This window comes from Hypanus sabinus, chromosome 9, assembly GCF_030144855.1.
Source record: "Hypanus sabinus isolate sHypSab1 chromosome 9, sHypSab1.hap1, whole genome shotgun sequence".
In the NCBI taxonomy this organism is placed as follows: domain Eukaryota; kingdom Metazoa; phylum Chordata; class Chondrichthyes; order Myliobatiformes; family Dasyatidae; genus Hypanus; species Hypanus sabinus.
In genome coordinates, this window is record NC_082714.1 from 8,449,379 (window position 1) to 8,471,331 (window position 21,953).

Here is a 21,953-nt window from a genome sequence, read left to right on the forward strand (position 1 = left end):
GTTACACAATAAATGAATAGTGAAGAATTTTGCATGCAAACACGGGGAATGAATTTGAGCTTCAGTTGGTTGAACTAATCTGAGAACTTTCCCAATGTCTGATTGCAGTAACTATAAATAAAGTTCATTCATGTTATATTCGGTTTGGTCGCGGCTTGATGATGTTGACAAAGACCATCGCTTTCGATGGTCTGAGTACAGCTCAGTCGCACGTTGGTCTCTACGCAGAGAAAATGAGTCCCGAGTTGTTTTTTGAATGGAGGCTGTCGAAGGTTCGCGCTGAGCCCGGAGGGAGTGTGAGTGGCACGGCGGGTGGTGGTAGGATGGAAGGCACGGACAAGGGGCCGTGGGGTTTGTGATATGGGGACAGGGGGCTGTCTGCGGAGGCAGCGGGGAGCGGTGAGCAGGCTGGCGGGCGGGCAGGCGGGCGGCGGAGCGCGGGGACGAGGTGAGATGGAGGTGGAGAAATGGGGGGAGATCGTGAGGCTGGGGAAGGAAGGAGGGGCTGGGGTGGGGGTAGGAGATAGAAGAAGTTCGGGAGTGGGTGGGGGACAATCGCGGGAGTGGGGGCAGAGGGATGGGAAAGGGGAGACCGGGGGCGAGTTTGGGGGAATGGATGGGACCGTGGGCCAGAGGGTGATGGGGCGAGGCGTAGGATCTGGGTGGATAGTGGGGAAGATGGGAGAAAAGGTGCTAGAGGGAGGGTTAGGGTGGGAGAGGAACTGCTAGGGGACGGATAGGGTGTGAGGAAGAGAGGGTGGGGGGGAGGGAAGAAGGAGATCAAGATATTACGAGGGGAAGGAAAGAGAAAAGCAAATGTGGAGGTGTGGGTTCAAGAGGAGATGGACAGAACCAAATATATAAGAAATGGTTGAGAAGGGAGACAGCACAGGGAGGGAGGTAAAGGGGAGAAGGTTTGGAGGGAGATTGAGGAAGATGGTGAGTTGGAAGATGGTATGTGGTGGGGAGACGGTGAATGGACTAAGGAATGCAGATGGATAGGGTGGGTGGGCTGGCGGAGAGAGATGGTTTTGAATTTGATTATACAACGAGGGGTCAGAGGCTTGGGGTTATGACGTGGGTAACAGGAGTTTTGGATAGGGAGGGAGTGAGCAAGAGGTGAACAACAGGGGAAGGGGGTAAGGATATTTGAGGGGGAGTAGGGTGGGCTGGATGGGTGTGGTGTGGTGAGGTGGGGCAGGTGGTAGGAAGCAAAGGGAGGAATGAAGGCAAACACGAGGAAATCTGCAGATGGTGGAAATTCAAGCAACATGCACAAAATGCTGGTGGAACACAGCAGGCCAGGCAGCACCTTTAGGGAGAAGTACAGTCGACATTTCAGCCCTTTGTCGTGAGTCCTGACGAAAAGTCTCGGCCCAAAACGTTGACTTTACTTCTTCCTATAGATGCTGCCTGGCCTGCTGCGTTCCACCAGCAATTTGTTGTGTGTTGGAAGAATGAAGGGTTGGGATTTGGAGTTCGGAATACTGTCTCCTGTTTCTTTCTCTTTACTAGGACTAGTAGTAAATACCAAAAAGTGTGTTCCCATCTTTTTGGTGGCCATATTTTGGTCAAATAGAATTATATTTTGTATTTTTTTGAGTTACAATACATTAAGATCTATATCTTGGATTATGAAGTTCCTATCACTTGTTGATTGTAAAAGAGGGTAGTAAATAGTTTCATTCCTCCCATTGTTTGCAGGTAACCCGTCACCCCTTGGATACAGTTTTGTTGTGTGAGAAACCTCTCCCTCTCACCACTTGGGTACAACTTTGGTGTGTGAGAGATCTTTCCGGAAACAAACTGGTGCTACACCTTGTACCGACATGGCATTTGTGGCAACCCCAGGAGCAGTGGTGGACCAGACCACTTTAATGAAGAAGTACCTTCAGTTTGTGGCTGCTTTGACAGACAGCAACACATGTAAGTTCTGTGGTTTTATTAACATCTGCTGTATCAAAGGTGCAGGAACGGGGAGAGGCCTTTTTGGAATATTGAACAGTACAGCACAGTACCCACAAAGTTGTGCTGACCTACTCCAAGATCAATTAACCCTTGCCTTCTACTCAGCCCCCTAATTTTCTGTTATCTGTGTGCCTATCTTTGAGTTTCTTCAATATCCTCTACCACCACCCTTGGCATCCATGCACCCACCATTAACTTGGTAAAGAAAACCCTACCTCTGATGTTCCACCCTGTACTTGCCACCAATTACTGTAAAAGTATGTCCCCGGTATGAGCCATTTCTGCCCTGGAAAAAAGTCACTGGTTGTGATCTTTGCCTCTCATCACTCTATGCCTCTTGGTCTTAGCTCCATTTCTGGTTTTCTGTGACTGCTCTGCATCTTGGTTCAGTTTCCTTCACTACACCTGCCTAACCAACAACTCTTGGACATGTTTTTGTAGTCTTGTTCTGATCGACAGCCTTGGCGATGCGGGGTCGCTGGCCTGGTGATGTGGGCTTTCTGCTGCCTTTTGAGTCCTTGCAGTGGATATCCCAAAATACTTTCCAGCCGGTGAAATTTTAATGTGATGTTGCTGTTCCAACATTGAAATGATTGGATAGACCCACTGTCCTCCTAACGACATTGCTGAGACATTTTTGTGTTATGATAAAGAGGATCTTGGTTTAAATCCTTTCCCCTTACCTTGACAGTAATGCAACTCTGTCCTACACTTACCGTGTCCACTGTGCGGGACCTGAACTGTGTCCGCTGAGATCTCATGGAGCAAGTTCTTGATTGTGTCCGCTGAGGTCTCCTGGATTGAGATATTGACTGTCTGCTTAGGTCTCCTGGAGTGGGACCTGAATTGCATTTGCTGAGGTCTCCTGGATTGAGATCTTGACTGTCTGCTGAGGTCTCCTGGAGTGGGACCTGAATTGCACTTGCTGAGGTCTTCTGAAGCAAGACCTTGACTGGTTCTACTGAGGTCTCCTGGAGTGAGACCTGAACTGTATTTACTGAGATATTGTGGAGAGGGACCTGAATTATGTCCACTGAGGTCTCGTGGAGCAAGACCTGAACTGTGTCTGGTGACCTGTGGTCTCCTGGAGCGGGACCTGAACTGTCTACTGACGTTTCCTGGAGTGCTGAGTTCTTCTGTGTTCTGTACTGACTGTATCCAGAGGTTTCCTGGACCAGGACCTGACCTTATAACCAGGGTTTATGTACATTTTGTTCCATATCTGTACTTTAACCCCTAACTTATTTTTATATAATTCTTTATTCTTTACAATTCTTGAATGTTGTGTTTTTGTTGAATTTTATGCTAACACACCACAGCAAATTCCCAAAATACGAAAATATATATGGCGATAAGTTAATTCCTGACTCTAAAGATTTTCTCAGTGAATCAGATATAAATTGGCTCCCAGTGGAGCCTAGGCCATCTATGATGATTTCCAGAAAGGGAGGTCAAATCCGTTGTATCCACTGTACAGGGGATTGGCTGATACAGCTTCACCAGATCCCTGTTGGCTGGTTTCCACCTCTCATGACGGGGATGTAGGGTTGGACTTTGAGAGGTCCTGAAGACACATACCTAACAGTTTAGGAACAGCTACTTCCCCTCCATCGTCATTGATTGAATGGGTAGTGAACCAACCCATGAACACTACTCTTATTTTTGCTCTCTCCTTGCACTACTCACTTAAATTTATGTATCTGTGATATTAAACCTGATTATTATTACATTTTATAATTAAATTTTATTCAAGGACAGGCATGCAGATAGTATTTCCATGTTGTCAGATTAAACCCCATTGGGCAGGAGCACAATGAATGTCTCTTCCTTGGGCTTTGTTGCACTGCCTGCCAGTTAATCAGATGTCCAACCTATGCGTGAGCCTTTTTTTATTTTGCCGTGCCTGGTCCGGGAAGGCGTTCTAGGAAGAGCTCCTCGATGGGCCAAAGGGGAATTGTCTTTGCAAAGCATGAAATGAAGATCTGTCAGCATTCGAATACCTGCTTTATTGTTCAAGACGGTGAACCGAAATTTGAAGTGTAACTCAAGTTCCACAATATTACTGGGGCATCCACCTTAGCAGGAGCACCCCCCCCCCCCCCCCCCCCACATACCCTGTTAGTTCCCTGGCTAGGTGCTTTCTATCTTTTCTTTATCTCCCCTGTGTTCCTTTAGAAGATCTTTTCTATGGGTGTACTTCCTTCTAGCATTGGAATTGAAACCTGCTTTGTGAGCTATGGGCTGTATGGTTTTGATTTAAAACACGAGAGATTCTGTAGATGCTGGAAATGATGACGAACCTCAGACTGAAACATCAGGCCTACTCCTCTCCATAGATGCTGCCTGACCTACCGAGTTCCAGCATTTTGTGTGTGTTACTCTGGATTTGATCTCATCTTTTCTGACTATGCAGAGGCTCATCATCTTTCCTAATGTCCTAAGATATTTAATTTTGTATAATGAACTTCTGGGCTGGTTTCTGCTTTGATTAATTGTGGTCTATTTTTGCAGCTCTAAAATGGTATTCTCAGCTCTGTGGATGATCATAGTCAGCAGATTAGTGAGATAACCTCAGCAACAGTGGCATTTTACAAACCCTCATCCTTAGCACTCTGATGCTTAGTGGTGGTGTTGTCGTGACATGTGCCGCTGGGTACAAGGAGCAGATAAAATGACCATGTAGCTATTACCTGGGGTTTGATTTAATTACAGTGCAGTTCACATTAATAAGGATCCTACCCACCCTGCTTATGGCCAACCCTATCCAAATATTTTTTTCACATGCAATAAGTTGCCTGTGAGATGAAACTTTTGGGTTACTTACGTGATGGTCCCACTCCCTTGCTATACTTATAGCTCCCATGTTGTAACCAATCTATTATTAAATTTGTTTCAGATAGCAAGTTCCATATCAATAGATAAAAGACAGTAGGTGCAGGAGTAGGCAATTTGGCCCTTTGAGCCAGCACTGCCATTCAATGTGATCATGGCTGATCATCCACAATCAGTACCCCGTTCTTGTCTTCTCCCCATATCCCTTGACTGCTATTCTTAAGAGCTCTATCTAACTCTTTCTTGAAAGCATCCAGAGAATCGGACTCCACTGCCTTCTGCGGCAGAGCATTCCACAGATCCACAACTCTCTGGGTGAAAAAGTTTTTCCGCAACTCTGTTCTAAATGGCCTACCCCTTATTGTGGCCTCTGGTTCTGGACTCCCCAACATCGAGAACATGTTTCCTGCCTCCAGCATGTCCAATCCCTTAATAATCTTGTATGTTTCAATCAGATCCCCTCTCATCCTTCTAAATTCCAGTGTATACAAGCCCAGTCGCTCCAATCTTTCAACATATTACAGTCCCGCCATCCCAGGAATTAACCTCGTGAGCCCATGCTGCACTCCCTCAATAGCAAGAATGTCCTTCCTCAAATTTGGAGACCAAAACTGAACACAATACTCCAGGTGGGGTCTCACCAGGGCCCTGTACAACCGCAGAAGGACCTCTTTGCTCCTATACTCAACTCCCCTTGTTATGAAGGCCAACATTCCATTAGCTTTCTTTAGTGCCTATTGCATGCTTACTTTCAGTGACTGATGAACAAGGACACCTAGATCTTGTTGTACTTCCCCTTTTCTTAACTTGACACAATTCAGATAGTAATTTGCCTTCCTGTTCTTGCCACCAAAGTGGATAACCTCAGATTTATCCACATTAAATTCCATCTGCCATGCATCTGCCCACTCACCCAGCCTGTCCCAAGTCACCCTGCATTCTCCTAACATCCTTCTCCTATTTCACACTGCCATCCAGCTTTATGTCTTCTGCAAATTTGCTAATGTTACTTTTAATCCCTTCATCTAAATCATTAATGTATATTGTAAATAGCTGCGGTGCCAGCACCGAGCTTTGGTACCCCACTAGTTACTGCCTGCCATTCTGAAAAGGACCCGTTAATCCCTACTCTTTGTTTCCTATCTGCCAATCAATTTTCTATCCATGTCAGTACCCTACCCCCAATACCATGTGCTCTAATGTTGCCCACTAATCTCCTATATATCCCTATAAACGAGCTGTGTAGATAAAGCAAATTCTGTTAGACAATAAGATGTAGGATCAGATTAGGCCATTTGGTTAGATGTGAGAATTCCCCCCCCCCCCCCCCCACTCCCATTCTTCTAAACTGATGCAAGTACAGACCTAAAGCCATCAAATGCTCCTCACATGTTAACCCTTTCATTCCCAGAATCATTCTTGTGAACCTCCTCTGGACCCTCTCCAATGCCAGCACATCCTTTCTAAGAGCTGGGGGCCCAAAACTGTTCACAATACTCCAAGTGCAGTGTGACCAATGCCTTATAAAATTTCAGCATCATGTCCTTCATCCCCTTTCTGGACTCTTTTATTGCTTAACTTTTAATTGATTTCGCTGTTGTGAAAAGGAGTTAACCAAATTAATTCTCCCTGCTGCAACAGCAGTGTCTCCGTGTGTGTGAAATTCTTCAACACAAAGTCTGTTCCACACTTTCTTCACCGTTGTGCCATCCTTCCTAACGTGTGATGGCCATTACTGGACACGATTCTGCAGCTGAGGAGAAACCAGTGATTCTTGTCACTTTGCAGCTTTTTGACCAATGCCCCTAGGTTTAACAATTTACCTTTTTACTGCACAAATAGGAATGGGGAATAGAAATGAAAGGTGCCACTGATTCACATTAGCAACTGGAATAATAACACAAGGAATTCATTAATTGTTTTGAAATTAAACCTTGCCATTTATCAAAGTTGCTAGGATGATTGTGGTGGTCTGGGAAGTCCCATACCACCAGGTTCAGGAACAGTTTATTGTTGTTGTTCAGTTGTTCAGTCGAGTCCGACTCTTCGTGACCTCGTGGCAAGATACGGAACTAGATTGCCAGGCCTTCCTGTTGCTGCCTGGATTGGGACTCAGCTGGGTTTGAACTCAGGACCATTTGCCTTGAAGTCCAGTGCTGGTGCCACTACACCACCAGCCGGCCCCAGGAACACTTATTACCCCTCGACGATCAGGCTCCTGAACCAGTGGGGATAAGTTCACTCGCCACAACACTGAATTGATTACACAACTTCCAAGGACTCTACAACTCAGTATTACTTACTTATTTTTTTTAAAAAGTTGTTTGCAAGCTTTGTCTTTTGCGCGTTGGTTGGTTGTCTGTCTTTGTTATGTCGTGTTTTCTGTACAGTACATGCCAGTGTATTCCTTTATTTACTTGTAAATGCCTGCAAGAAAATGAATCTCAGTGTAGAATCTGGTGACATATATGTATTTGATAATAAATTTATTTTGGATCTAAACAGAAGCAAAATGATGGAGACAATTTGCTAGAGCCCTTGAGATTATATAGAAAGTAGCTGTGTGCGTGCGTGTGAGTGTGAGAGAGAATGTGTGTACACTGGTATGACAGTGATGCTACTTTCTATTACGGGCGATGTTAGTGAAACTGATAAGATCTGATTGCTTCTGTCATGCAGTAATATCAAAAGCAAAGTAAACCAAGTGTTGTGTCCGATCTAAAGGGATATTTTCTTTTTGCTCTGCAGCTGATGAAACCAAACTAAAAATGATGCAGGAAGTCAGTGAAAACTTTGAAGTAAGTGCTCTACAAGAACGATGTTCTGTGTGAATTTTAAATTATTTGTGCTTCTCCTGCGGTTTGGATCTCCTGCTGAACGTGGATTAAGAACCCTAGTTTAAGTGAACAAATTAGCAAATACACTCTGTGGCTACATTATTAACTAAACCTGTTCATTAATGCAAATATCTAATCAGCTAAACATGTGACAGCAGATCAATGCATAAAAGTAGGCAGATGTGGTCAAGAGGTTCAATTGCTGCTCAGACCAAACAGGGAAGAAATGTGATCTAAGTGGTTTTGATTATTGGTGCCAGATGGGGTGGTTTGAGTATTTCAGAAACTGCTGATCTCCTGGGATTTTCATGCACAATGGTTTCTCGAGTTTTCATAGAACGGTGTGAAAAACAGAAAGAAACATTCAGTGAGTTGCAGTTCTGTGGCTGAAAACATCAGAGGTCAGAGGAGAATGGCCAGGCTGGTTCAAACTGACAGGAAGGAGACAATGACATAAATAGTCACATGTTACAACAGTGGTGATCATCTCGGAATGCATAACACATCAAATCTTGAAGTGGATGGGCTACAGCAGAAGGTTACGAACATATATAGTGGTCATTTTCTTAGGTAAAGGAGGTACGTAGTAAAGTGGCCACTGAGTGTATGTCACACCAGTATTGAATTTACAGCATAAATTTAGGTCATTCAGCCCAAGGACTATGGGGAAGGGAAAAGAGAGAGGAAATGGGGTTGACACTATGATCTTGTTGAATGGGGAAGCAGATTTGAGTGGCGTTTGATTTGATGCTGCTTCCATTTCTTACACTCTTAACTGGAGCAAAGGTTGTTGACACCAGCTCACCAGAGTCCTTTGTTTTGGACCAATTTTTCAAGTTATCCCTGGGTGTAATCCATCTTTGAAGATCCTTCCTCTCCCAGGGATGAGGTCTTTGGGGCTTGTGTTGGTGTTTCTGTGGCTCTGGGTTTTTACAGGCTGAGATTACTATCCCCATGCCCAACCCTCCTTTTGCAAGCGGGCCTGGGACCGTTCATGGTGGATTTTCCTCGCACTGTGCCATTATCCTGCCATTCGTTTCTTCTTCCAACTTCCTGTTATGTACCATTCACCTCAAAATTCACATCGCCATCACCCTTTGGTTAAAGAAAATTTTGCTGTTCCCAGAGATCACACTGACACAGATGTCAGATGCTGCTGGAAGGTGATCAATTCTGGTGAAAGATGCCCTTTGGTTTTCCCAAAGCCTATTGGTCTTCCGGCAGTGAGATGTCCATAGGGGAATGCTGCCAGCTGACACACTTCAGACCGTAACAGTATGTGCAGAGAGGGACGCACTGAAGTTCGGTGCAGGCAACATAAAGGCTCTGTGGGGGAGGACCACAGTCACGGCTCCTTCTGCCATTGGACATCAAGGAGCTAATTCTGGTGTCGAAACCCCTCAAGCACTTGAAGCTTGTATCATCTTGGGAGGCCACATAAGTGTCAATGGTGCTTTGCACATACAATGTGTGAACATTACTGATATGTGAATATATAGACTGAACAACATTGCAAATGAAAAGGGAGCTGTGCACTTTTTTTGTATTTGTATACGTCTTTTATGAACAAATATTAAAAGAAGTGCAGATTTTTAGCAGAATTTAAAATTCAGGTGATCATTGCTTCTCTGAATTATACTTCGGGCATGTTTGGTCTTATGGATTTACTTTAACTTCACTATGAATGTTTCTGTTGTTCATTCTGTGGGTTTCTTGTGTCATGGATGTTTTTGAAGAGTGCGAATTTCTGGTTGTATACGGTATACGTACTCTGATATTAAATGAACCTTCGAACCTTGCAATGTTTGACTTTTTAGGAATCTTAGTTGAAACAGATAAAATGGTAAAACTATTTTAGATAATTTTGTTTAAAGAGCAAACATGCTGGATCATATGTAAAACTTAGAAGCTAGTTTTTAACTTTAGTGGTTTGAATGGGAATAATATTAGATTTGTTAACCTTGATGTTTTTTCCCAGATTATAAACAAATTCTGTACCTTTATTTTTTAGAATGTCACCACTTCACCACAGTATTCAACTTTCCTTGAACACATCATTCCTCGCTTTCTCACATTCCTTCAAGATGGGGAAGTGCAGTTCCTTCAGGAAAAGTCTGCTCAGGTGCGTAGCAGAGGTGTCTCGGGATTTGTTTTGTCAAGTGACACATTTTGCTTAGCGGGTTTAAAAATTAACCTTCCAGTCTCTTGAATCTTATTTATGAAACCAGAAGGCTAACTTCACTTCACAAGATAAATGATATGTTGCTGTATATTCAAAGCAAAGCAATCTTTAGGGTTAAGGAGGCTGTTCTGCCAAAATGGCAGCTTGGTGTTTTGCTATCTTGACTTATGCTTGTTTCTTAGTTCAATAATAGTGTCTGCTGCTCTTCTCTGGATTACATATTCACGGGGTGTGTTCTTGTACATTTCTTGATTATTGGTGTGTGCTAACTGTTTGAAATTTGGATATTAAATTTTGCTTGCTTTGTTTATGCCTTAAACTGCATATTAATGGTTTGCTTTGTGTGGTAATTAATGTTCTTTCCCATCTGGATTCTTGTCCTCACAATCTACCTTTTTATACTCTTGTACCTTATCGTCTGCCTCTACTGCATTTTTCTCTCTAACTCAAACACTTTATTCTGTATTCTGTTGTTGATGCAGTACAAGGGAAAACAATGTATTTGTGATGAAGAGATGTGTGTATGGCATACAAAACAAAGATCTTTTGCTGTATCATTGTATATTGTATTTAGGTACTTTATTTAGAGATATAGTACGGAGTAGGCCTTTCCTGTACTTTGGACCATACTGCTTAGCAACCCCTAACAACCCTGATTTAATCTTAACCCAATAACCATTTAACCTACCCGGTGTATCTCTGGGCTGTGGGAAGAAACTGGAGCACCCATGAACAGCTATGCAAACCATGGGGTGGACGTACTAACTACTCACAGAGGATGCCGGGATTGAACGCCAGCCTCCGTGTCCCCAAGCTGTAATAGTGTCACGCTCACTACTGTGGTGCCCAAGATTCCAGATCTTTTTAATCACATACCAAGCTGCTGTGGTGGGATTTGAACTCATATCATCAGGTCAAGAGTCCAGGTTTCTGGATGCTGATCCAGTAACTTAACCATTGTGCTACAAGACCCAGTGGTAAATTGGTTTATTATTATCACCTGTATATGACAATAGTAAACCAATTTATAGGGTCAGACAACACACAAAATGGCCCTGCAGCCCAGCTGGTCTGTTCTGACCACTATTCCTATCTAAGCTAGTCTGGATTTGGTCCATATCCCTCTAGATCTCTTCTACGCCTCTTAAGCGTTGTTAATGTGCCTATTTCACCCTCTTGTTCTGGCAGCCTATTCTGTATATGGACCACCCTCTGTGTGGAAAAAAATTCCTATTAAATCTCTGCCCACTTACCCCAAACCTGTGCCCACTCGATATTGATTCCTCAACACTGGAGAAAGCCTGTGTGTATTTACCCTCTCTATGCCCTTGATGATCCATGGTCCAAATGAATTTTAGTGTGCTGATTGGTATCAGAATCAGATTTATTATCACGGGCATGTGACGTGAACTTTGTTAACTTAGCAGCAGCAGTTCAATGCAATACATAATCTATCAGAGAGAAAAAAATAAACTAATTTTAGTGCAACTAATTTATGGCTTAAGCAAATTATTGCAATTATTAGTGCATTTTGAGCTTGTGAAGTATTCGAGCATGTGTATGGGAGCTGTCTATGCTTTCTGAACGAGGTTGCAGCTATTGGTTAGTGTGATGAGGAGGAATTTCTTTAGCCAGAGAGTGGTGAGTCTGTGGAAGTCATTCCACAGGCAGCTATGGAGGCCAATTCATTGGGTATATTTAAGGCAGAGGTTGATAGATTCTTGATCATTCGGGGCATAAAGGGATATGGGGAAAAGGCAAGAGATTGAGGCTGAGAGGGAAAATGGGTCAGCCATTATGAAATGGTGGAGCAGACTTGGTTGTCCAAATGGCCTAGTTTTGTTCCTATATATTAGGGTCTTATGGGTAAAAGGTAAGACTCTTGCGAGGATAAACAGTTATAGCAATTTTGGCCTGTAGCTGAATCCTCAACCATTTATTTTCATTCTCTCATTGCAAATAAGCATTCATTGCCACAGATGGCTGTGGAGGCCAAGTCATCGGGTGTACTTGAAGTGAAGGTTGACAGATTCTTGATTAGCAAGGGCTTCAAAGATTAGAGGGAGAAGGCAGGAGAATAGGGTTGCAACAGGTAATAAGTCATCCATTTTTGGATGGCTGAGCTAATCCGATGGGCTGAATGGCCTAATTCTGATCCTGTGTATTATGGTTTAATACTCTGGTAATTTTCACCGTCAACATTTCTTAAATGAATGTAGTTGAAAATTCCAATTTAATTCAAATACTTGTGTACTTTAAAAGGTCAAACATTAACCAAAATTTGTCCAGAATTGTTTCAGACATTAAGATAACGCCAGAGCAGTAATCATATTAGTGTCATAGAGGCAAAGGTCACTACAACATTGGAACATGTAGTTTGCCCCCTCTAGCCCACGATGAATTATTACTGAGCCAAGTTCATTGTACCTGGACCGTAGTCCTTCATACTCCTCCTGTTCACACACTTATCCGAACTTCTCTTACATGCTGCGATAAAACTCACATCCATCACTTCTGCCGGCAGCCTCTTCCACACTCACACCACCCTCCGAGTGACGGAGTTACCCCTCAGGCTCCGCATTAACATCTCAGCTGATACTGTGCAATAAAATTGATCTGATTTTGATCCCTGGTGTGTTCTAATTTTAGTCCATGTGTTGTGTATTTACAGCAAGTTCGAAAACTTGTCCTTGAGATTATACACAGAATTCCAACCAATGAGCATTTGCGCTCCCACACGAAAAATATCTTGTCCCTGATGTTTCGGTTTTTGGAAGTAAGTTGGACAACATCTTCTCTGCTGCTTTTTTTCCGATTGCTTTATACACTCAGTGGTCACTTTATCAGGTACAGGAGTGGAACCCTGTGTGATCTTCTGCTGCTGTAGCCCATCCATTTCAAAGTTTGCCATGTTATATGTTCAGAGATGCTCTTCTGCACATCGCTGTTGTAACGCGTGGTTATTTATGTTACTGTTGCCTTCCTGTCAGCTAGAGCCATCTGGTATTCTGTGACCTCTCTAATGAACGAGGTGTTTTCACCCACAGAACTGCTGTACTCTTAATGTTATGGCACTGTCCTCTGCAAACTCTAGAGGCTGCTGTGTGTGTAAATCCCAGGAGATCAGTTTCTGAGATACTCAAACCACCCCATCTGGCACCAACAATCATTCCACCATCAGTCACTTTGGAGGACATTTCTTCCCCATTCTGGTTTGGTCTGAACAACAACTGAACACCCTCTTGACCATTATCTGTGTGCTTTCATGCTTTGAGTTACTGCCACTTGATTGGCTGATTAGATATTTGCGTTGATGCAGGTGTACCTAATAAAGTGGCCACTGACTGTATTTACAATCAGTGAAATTCTTTTTGGAGTATTACTATTAGTGCACGGTACATGGGGAGTTTGTGATACAGCCAGCATTGAAATTTTGGACTTTAAAGTAATTGGTTGAGAGGTAGCAAGGCGGCACGGTAACATTATGGTTAGTGTAATGCAATCGGCACCAGTGATCACGATCGTGGTTCAAATCTTACCACTGTCTCCAAGGTAGAAGAAACTGGTTGCTATGACGATACATGATGAGTGGAACGCTGGTACTCCCTAGATTTAGCTTTACTTTCTCATGCCACTGGTACTGTGCTTCCGGCACCAACATAGCATCCCCACAATGACTAATTGATGCACTATCAATAACTCTCGGGGACGTGAAGCGAGATAGGCTTTTATTAGCTGGAAGGAAGCATCGTCAGCAGCAAGAGATCACCACACAACATCTTGGAGACTGTGGGAGGAGCAGTACCTCCAACCGCCTTTATACAGGGGTCTGTGGGAGGAGCCACAGGAGCAGTCAGCATAGGGCGTGTCCAGACAGGTATATGTAGTTCACCACACTAATGTATATCTTTGGAATGTGGGTGGAAATTGGAGCACCAGGAGGAAACAAGTGGTCACGGGGAGAATGTATAAACTCATGGTAGACAGTGGAAATAGGTGGGAATGCACATCTTATGACACAGAATGTGAGATTATGTGAAAGGTGCCCTATCCCAGATCGCAGTGGTTTGTCCACCATCTGACTGAAGTTAGTAAACCCAGCAACAAACAGTCCTTCAGAGGAGAGAACAGACGCAGCGTGTCGACCCAAAACCTCAACAATTCTTTTCCTCCTACTGAAGCTTGTAAATCAATCAAGGACAGACGGGACTGTACCCGTTGCCTTGCCTTTGACACAGCGGACGTGATAAAGCCTCAGAGCCTGTTGCTGTCTGTCAGTGCAGTCAGTAATTCCTCCCCTCCCACAGATACTGCCCGACTTGCTGAGTTCTCCAGCACATTGATGTTCCACATTCCAGTGTTTCCAGTCTCTCGTGTTTGCTTAGTAAAACCAGCACTTCGGTGTCAGCAAACACGAGGAAATCTGCAGATGCTGGAAATTCAAACAACAACACACACAAAATGCTGGTGGAACGCAGCAGGCCAGGCAGCATCTGTAGGGAGAAGCACTGTTTATAATATGCAGTCTGGTTTTTCAATATGCCCTGGGTTGCCGTTGATGGTGCTGGAATCCTGTCCTGACGAAGGGTCCGGCCCGAAACGTCGACAGTGCTTCTTCCGATAGATGCTGCCTGGCCTGCTGTGTTCCACCAGCAATTTGTGTGTGGACTTTGGTGTCAGACTGTGTTTATTTTATTCTGATTATAAATTAGAAACTTAGGTGAGGTGAAGAGTCAAAGATTTAAGACCTCTGTTGTTACTTACATGTTGAATGTAATGTTCTAGGTTGAGAATGAAGAGAACGTTCTTATTTGCCTCCGTATCATCATTGAATTACACAAACAGTTCAGACCGCCGATTACGCAGGAAGTAAGTGCCCTTGCTTAAAAGATCAAACCGTATAGAAATTCATCAATTTTGTGTCATGTTTGGTGCCGAACCGTGTTATGTTTTCTATACCTAAGTGTGGGTGTTGCTGGTCAGGTCATCATTCAGTGCCTATCACCCGTGACTTCTGGTTTAAGATGGCGCTAGTGAAGTTGGGCAACAGCTTACTGGTAATTCAAAAGACAAGAAATATGACTAAATACTTTATTAATAACACTTTCTGTGGTAAACTATCACCACAAACAGTGAAGAGGTGAGCGAGGGTGAAGTTGACTCGGGTCGAGCTGTGCGGGCGCGATGCACAGTCGGAGTGTGGAACATTTGAGATAAAGCGTGGTTGAGATGGTTCAGAGTTGGAGAGAGCGAATCGGAGAGGAGTTGATGAGGAGTTTCTGGGCAAGGGCTCCTTCCCCAAACTAAACAACTTTATGCGAGGATCAGGTGGTTTCATCATCACAGTTACTGATACCAATCTTTAATTAAATTCTCCAGCTGCTCTGATGGAATTCAAGCTCCTGTTCCCAGATCATTATTCCAACTCCTTCAACACTAATCCAGAAACTCAGCCGTATCCTAGTTCTCAAGGTCAAAGATTGCTTATTATCATTTTTCGGAACACGGGTGTAAAGGCGAACAAAATGATTGTTACTGCAGCATTAAAAACACAAAAACCATTAAAGAAACAGTAATTATAAAATAAATCCTGTAAAGCTCAATGTAGAAGTAACTCTGTGTATGGTGTATATACATAAGATTAACTTGTATACATAAACTGTACATAAAGTGATGCTTAGGTGCAGCAGTATCTGAACATAAGGTGACTCTGACAAGAAAATAGATTCATATTGTTATTTTTTAATGCTTTAAAGTGCCTTTGAAATTTTAAATGCTTTCAAAGTTTCTGGTTGAGTTTGGATTCTGAGATTTTGGAGAATGCAGAATATAATGAGCACAGTTTAATGAGAAAATCTCTGCTTCCATGCAGATTCACCACTTCCTTGATTTTGTGAAGCAGATTTACAACGATCTTCCAAAAGTCGTGGTATGTATTCTGCTGGGGATTGTTCTGTGACATTCCTGAACTCCTCTTGAGGCAAAATCCTTAATTTTTCTATTTCCTCCTAGACACGATACTTCGAGAAGCCTCAAGCAATCGCTGACAACACCGTCCCCTCCCCAGAGATGGTGGGCATGATCACGCAGGTTGCAGTCAAGACCAACCCCGAGCGAGAGGATAGTGAATCAAGAACGGTATGTACACCTATCTAAACTTGTATTGTACTTCACCTTAGCGACTAGATGCTTTGAACCCAAACTCGGACAACTGTGTCTCTTTTAATGGTTTGTAAAGACTGAAAAATCGTGGTAATTTTAATCTACATAAACATTTAAATTTTAGAAGAGATGCACAAAATGGGATGGGTATCTTGATCAGGGTAGTGAGGGAGAAGGTCTTGTGTCTAATAAAACTACTATTGTCCACTCAGTGACTATTTGGTATAGGAATAGAACCCAGTATGGCATTCGCCTGCCGCAGCCCATTCACTACAAGGTTTGGCATATTGTGCATTTAGAGATACTGTTCTGCACACCACTGTTGAGTTACTGTCGCCTTCCTGTCGGCTTGAACCAGTTTGGCTATTCACCTCTGACCTCTCTCAATAACGAGGCGTTTTCGCCCACAGAATTGCTGCTCACAAGCTGTTTTTTATTTCTCGCACCATTATCTGTAAGCTCTAGAGTGTGTGTGAAAATCCCAGGAGATCAGTAGCTTCTGAGATGCACAAACCACCCCATCTGGCACCAACAATCATTCCATGGTCAAAGTCACTTAGATCACATTTCTTCCCCATTCTGATGTTTGGTCTGAACAACAACTGAACCTCTTGACCATGCCTGCATGCGTTTATGCATTGAGTTGCTGCCACATGATTAGCTGATTTAGTATTTGCATTGATGAGCAGGTGTACCTAATAAAATGGCCACTGAGTGTATCTGCTTCCACCACGAGTCCTGGCAGTCCATTCCAAGCATCTTTTTATTTTTAGGAAATGCTTATGCTTTCTCTCTATATTAATGTCAAACTCCATCTTTATATGAAATATTTATCTTTCAGCATACCATAATTCCCAAAGGCTCCCTTTCGCTCAAGGTCTTGGCTGAGCTGCCGATCATTGTCGTTCTCATGTATCAGGTAGTTACTATAATTTCCTGTTATTTTTAAAGCACCATTGTATTTTTAATGCTTGGGAAATTGTGGCGTTTTAGGATTCTGTCTGTAAAATCATTTAACATCCCATCCTGTTGCAAGTTATTGTGGTGTTAGTGTAGCAGCTAGCATAACATGGTACAGTGCCAGCAATTGAGGTTCGATTCCTGCCGCTGTCTGTAAGGAGTTTGTACATTCTCCCAGTGACCACTGGCTTCAAATGGTTTCCTCTGGGAGTTCCGGTGTCCTCCCACATTCCAAAGACTTGATGGGCCAAATGGCCTAATTCTTCACAATGGCTTATGAGACCACTCGTTCTGTGGAAAAAGTTGTCCCTCAAGTTTCTCGAGGACCAACTACATCCAGAGGGGCAGATAGTTGAACAGTGTATCCATCTTTTGTAGACCCTTCAGTAGCTGCATAGACCCCTGAAGAGTAGACTATCTGTTGGATGGAAGCGACCAACAACTCTGATAGAGGCCGATGCAAAGTTGTTAAGCTCATCAGTGGGAGGTGGTGCTTTAGCTCTGCTGGCCCACCACCTTGAGGGAGTCTTGATCATAAGCCGGCCGAACTGATGGTCCCACTGATGATAGCACACGATAGTTAACATCTTAGACCAAGTGTATTTTTAATTCTGTTATTAAGTCTGCCCACTCACCCTAAACCTGAGCCCTCTAGGTATTGATTCCACAACTGTTGGGGAAAAGACTGTGTGTATTTACCCTCTTTATGCCCCTCATAATTAATATATACATGGTCCAAATGAGTTTTAGTTTGCTTAAACCAACCCATGGTTTAAGCAAATTATCACAATCATGAATGCATTTTGAATTGATGTAGTATTCTAGCACGTGTTACTGTTTCTGCACTGGGATACAGCTACTGGTTATTGTGGCTGAGTGCTCGAGTAATTTACCGACGTTAAAGGTAAGGCTCTTGTAAGGATAAGACAGTCCTGCTGAAGGGTCTCAGCCCAAAATGTCGACCGTACTCTTTTTTCACAGATGCCGCCTGGCATGCTGAGTTCCTCGAGCACTTTGTGTGTGTTGCTTGGATTTCCAGCAACTGCAGATTTTCTCTTGTTTGTGATAAGGCAGTTCCCTCGTGCTTTTTTCTGCTAGGCAGTTACAGCAATATAAGCCAGCAGCTGAATCCTCAACTATTTATTCTCATTCACCCATTGCAAAGAAGCATTAATTGCCATAGACACCTGTGGAGGCCATGTCATTGGGTATATTTAAAGTGGAGATTGATAGGTTCTTGATTAGTGGGATAATAAATCGTGCCTTATGCTGCTCAACCTGCTGCTTTCCTGGAATTCCAGCATTATTGTGAATTCTATGTCATTGGGCTGCTGATCCTGTCAAATCAGCATGACTGCTAATGAGTTGTTATCCTTGCAATGTGACTCTTTGAAACCTACCAAATGTTGAAAGGCCCGGATACAATGGATATGGAGAGGGTGTTTCCTTTTGTGGGGAGATCTAAGACCAGTGGGCACAACTTCAGAGTAGAAGGATGTCCCTTTAGAGGAGAATTTCTTCAGCTAGATGGCTGTGGAAGCCAAGTCATTGATGTTATGGTGGATCAGACTCGATGGGCTGATTGGCCTAACTCTGCCCCTGTCTTTTATAGTCTTATCTAGTAGCGAGTAATACTATTGCTGCACTCCCACCCTAATTACGAACTTTAATCAGGTAAACGAGGGGAGGCTTGTTGCGGTTGGATTCTTGCCTTGTGATTACTTCCTTAGTGCTTGTTACCCCTTCTCCTGCCTTGTGTTTTAATGATAAAGATTAGCTTTATTTGTTACTTGTACATCGGAATATGGAAACATACAATGAAATGTGTCATTTGCGTCAACAACCGAGACAGCCTGAGGATGTGCTGGGGGCAGCCTGCAAGTGTTGCTGCACTTCTGGTGGCAACGTAGCGTGTTGACAATTCACTAACCCTAACCTGTACAGTTTTGGACTGCGGGAGGAAACCGAAACATTCTGAGAAAACCCACCTGGTCACAGGTAGAATGTACAAACTCCTTATAGACAGTGGCAGGAATTGAACCCCGATTTACCCCAACCACCACCAAACCACAACAGTATAGTGAAAGGTATGTTCCTGGGTCACTGTCTCGTAAGTTACAATAGCATTACACTAACAGCTGTGTTACTGTGCTGTTAATTGTCTAAAATGTAATGTTGTTCCTACTTCATTTCAGTTGTACAAGCAGAGTATCCACAATGTTGTATCCGAATTCGTCCCTTTAATAATGAGCACCATCATGCTACAAATCACACCTCAAGCAAGGTGAGTGGATCTCCTCCAGATGGTGCTGTAGACCACAAGGTTTTTCTCATTTTAAAAAATAATCTTTTTATGATCATTTTGACCACATTTTTATTTGGTGTCGTGCCATCTGTGTAATATGATTTTGAAAGGTAGTGAAGCAGGCACCCAGATGAACCAGTGACAAGTAATAATAACTTACTTATTGAGCACTTTTCATAGAAGCAATATGGTTCAAAGTGCTTATTAGTTAAAGGCAAGATAAAATAAACAGGTTTTGAGTTGGTGTTTAAAAGTGACAACTGAGTCTGCATCCCTTATAGTTTTAGGTATTGAATTCCACAGTTTAGCAGCACAGATCAAAAAAGCTGATGATTGATGAAGAATATAATCTTCCAGGGGATTTGACCAACCTTATGAAGTCTCTGACTTTTGGCAGACTTAGAGTGGGTTTTTACGTTGTTCAGTATTTCTGTGGTGCATGTCTTTATATAGGATAAATAGACAGGTTTGTATCCTGGATTGAACCATCTTTGTGCCTCATGATAAGAAGGACCAAAGTGCACTCGAAAGAAAACGGAAAATCCTGGGTATATATTGCTTTGGAAATGTTCAGTCAAAGTAACGGTGGAGTTTATTGTCATCTGCACAACTGCATGTATGAAAGCTGTGATGCTGCTGCAACCAAGCTTTTTATTGCAACTGCGCACGCATAAGACCTATTCCTGCTCCTTTGTCTAATGGTGTTATGTATGCTGCAGCAGCACCACAGGCACATGGCATCATATAATTAACATTCACAAGAAAAACCTAAATGAATCATAATTTATACACTATTTTTACAAGGCAGCAATTAGAACGAAAAGTCCATTTTGCTCACAGTTGCTAAACTGTAGTGATTAGGGTTGTGCTGGTTGGTTCAAGAATTAAGTGGTTGAAGGGAAGTAGTTGTTCTTAAATGGGGTGGTGTGGGACTACCTGCTGCAAGATGGCAGCTGTGAGAAGATGGCATGACCCAGATGGAAGACATCTTTAATGATAGATGTTGCCTTCTTGAGGCAGGGTCTACTGATGGTGGGAAGGGATGTGCCTGTAATGTATTAGTCACAGGCTATTTCTGTCTGTACTTATGCTGCTGTACATTTGACTTGGTGTGCCAGACAGTGATATATCCAGTCAGGATACTTTCATCGGGATCAAGGATCAGCCTTATTCACATTTACATGCACTAGGGATTTGGTGTGATGTGTTAGTCAGGGCGTAACATCCAATTTACATTTAATAATTATAATGAATAAAGAATTATATAGGAATAAAAAAGCTAATGAAGTTAGAAGTTAAAGTAGTCAGGACAAAAAGGCATCACTATATTTGTAGAGTTTTTGGTGACAGGACATTTTCTATTCACATCTTCCTTGCTAACTCAATCTATCTTTTTTGCTCAGTTTTTTTGTTATGCTAGTCAATATAAATGAATTTAGCTGATATCAAAAGGAGCTCTCTTAACTCGCTCCAAATTTGGATTTCTTCCACGGGGACTGCCAGTTTATAGTTTACACAATCAGGGCGTTTTGTGGTTGGTCTCTGGAGTATGCAGTGAATAAAGTCTCGCGTCACTCCTGCTGTTCACTTCTGATTGTCTTGGGTTTAGAATATGTTAATCACTAAGGTAATTACTTCCTCTACTGTGGGGCATTACGCATTTTAGCAGTGGTTGGGATTATAAGTAGAGCTCTGTATGGGTTGATGCTGCAACTATCTTGAGGGAAAACAATTAGATTATAGTACAATACAGCTCAGGCCCTTCAGTCCACAATGTTGTGCCAACCCTTTACCCAACTCCAAGATCAATCTAACCCTTCCTGCCTACGTAGCCCTCCATTTTCATATCATCCACGTGACTATCTAAGAGTCCCTCAAGTGCCCCTAATGTATCTGCCGCACTCATCACTCTCCGTGTAAAAAAAACCAACTTGTGACATCTCACTCCCATACTTTTCGCCCAGCACCTTAAAGTTATGCCCACCTTGTGTTAGCCATTTCCACCCTGGGGAAATGAAATGTCTGACTGTACATTTCATTGAAGGCTTTTATCATCTTACACACTTTCATCAAGTCATCTGTCATCCACCTTCTCTCCGAATAGAAGCACCCTAGCTATTGAATACTTTTGAAAAGGCTCTCCAGCAACAGTTGGATTGGGTTCAGTTTTGGTCTCAGCTGGTGATCTTTGCTATCTGTAGATAGATAGGAAAGTTTTTTTTAACTAAACCATAGTTGAAATTTCAATAATGGATGTAGTAGGGATTTAGTGGGACTCCAGAAACAGTGCCAAATATCATTTGGATGATTACAGTGCATGTAGATTTTCACCTTTAGACATTAAGTAGAAAAGAGATCTTTTAAATGCTTTACATTGTTCTAGATAAATTATTGTGCATTTTACTTTACAATTAAAAAAAGAGATCTTTTAAATGCTTTACATTGTTCTAGATAAATTGTTGTGCATTTTACTTTACAATTAAAATTAGATATTTGAGTTCCTAGATTTGAACCTTAACTGATATACTCTTTATTATAGACAAAATAAACTTTACAACAAGGAACTGTATGCTGATTTCATCGCTGCACAGATTAAAACGTTGTCCTTTTTGGCTTATATCATAAGAATCTATCAGGTATGCCCTTTTACCTTTGAATTGTGGTATTAGTTGAACCATGTAAGAGATTCTATATCTGATTCTGAATT

General features: G+C 42.6%; 1 protein-coding gene across 2 annotated transcripts in view; it reads left to right on the forward strand.

The window, feature by feature from the left end:
* The first annotated feature begins 409 nt into the window (after positions 1-409).
* The window catches only part of trrap (transformation/transcription domain-associated protein), a 336,919-nt gene continuing 315,375 nt past the window's right edge, over positions 410-21,953 (forward strand). The window contains exons 1-11 of one of the 2 annotated variants that reach the window (XM_059979022.1): positions 410-448; positions 1,705-1,926; positions 7,549-7,598; positions 9,649-9,759; positions 12,491-12,595; positions 14,605-14,688; positions 15,692-15,748; positions 15,832-15,957; positions 16,823-16,900; positions 19,137-19,225; positions 21,786-21,882. In XM_059979022.1, coding sequence (XP_059835005.1) covers positions 1,830-1,926; positions 7,549-7,598; positions 9,649-9,759; positions 12,491-12,595; positions 14,605-14,688; positions 15,692-15,748; positions 15,832-15,957; positions 16,823-16,900; positions 19,137-19,225; positions 21,786-21,882 — 894 coding nt within the window. In that variant the 5' untranslated portion in view covers positions 410-448; positions 1,705-1,829. Of the gene's footprint in view, positions 449-1,704; positions 1,927-7,548; positions 7,599-9,648; positions 9,760-12,490; positions 12,596-14,604; positions 14,689-15,691; positions 15,749-15,831; positions 15,958-16,822; positions 16,901-19,136; positions 19,226-21,785; positions 21,883-21,953 lie in introns of those variants that run through there. The other variant, XM_059979023.1, reaches the window with a different exon arrangement.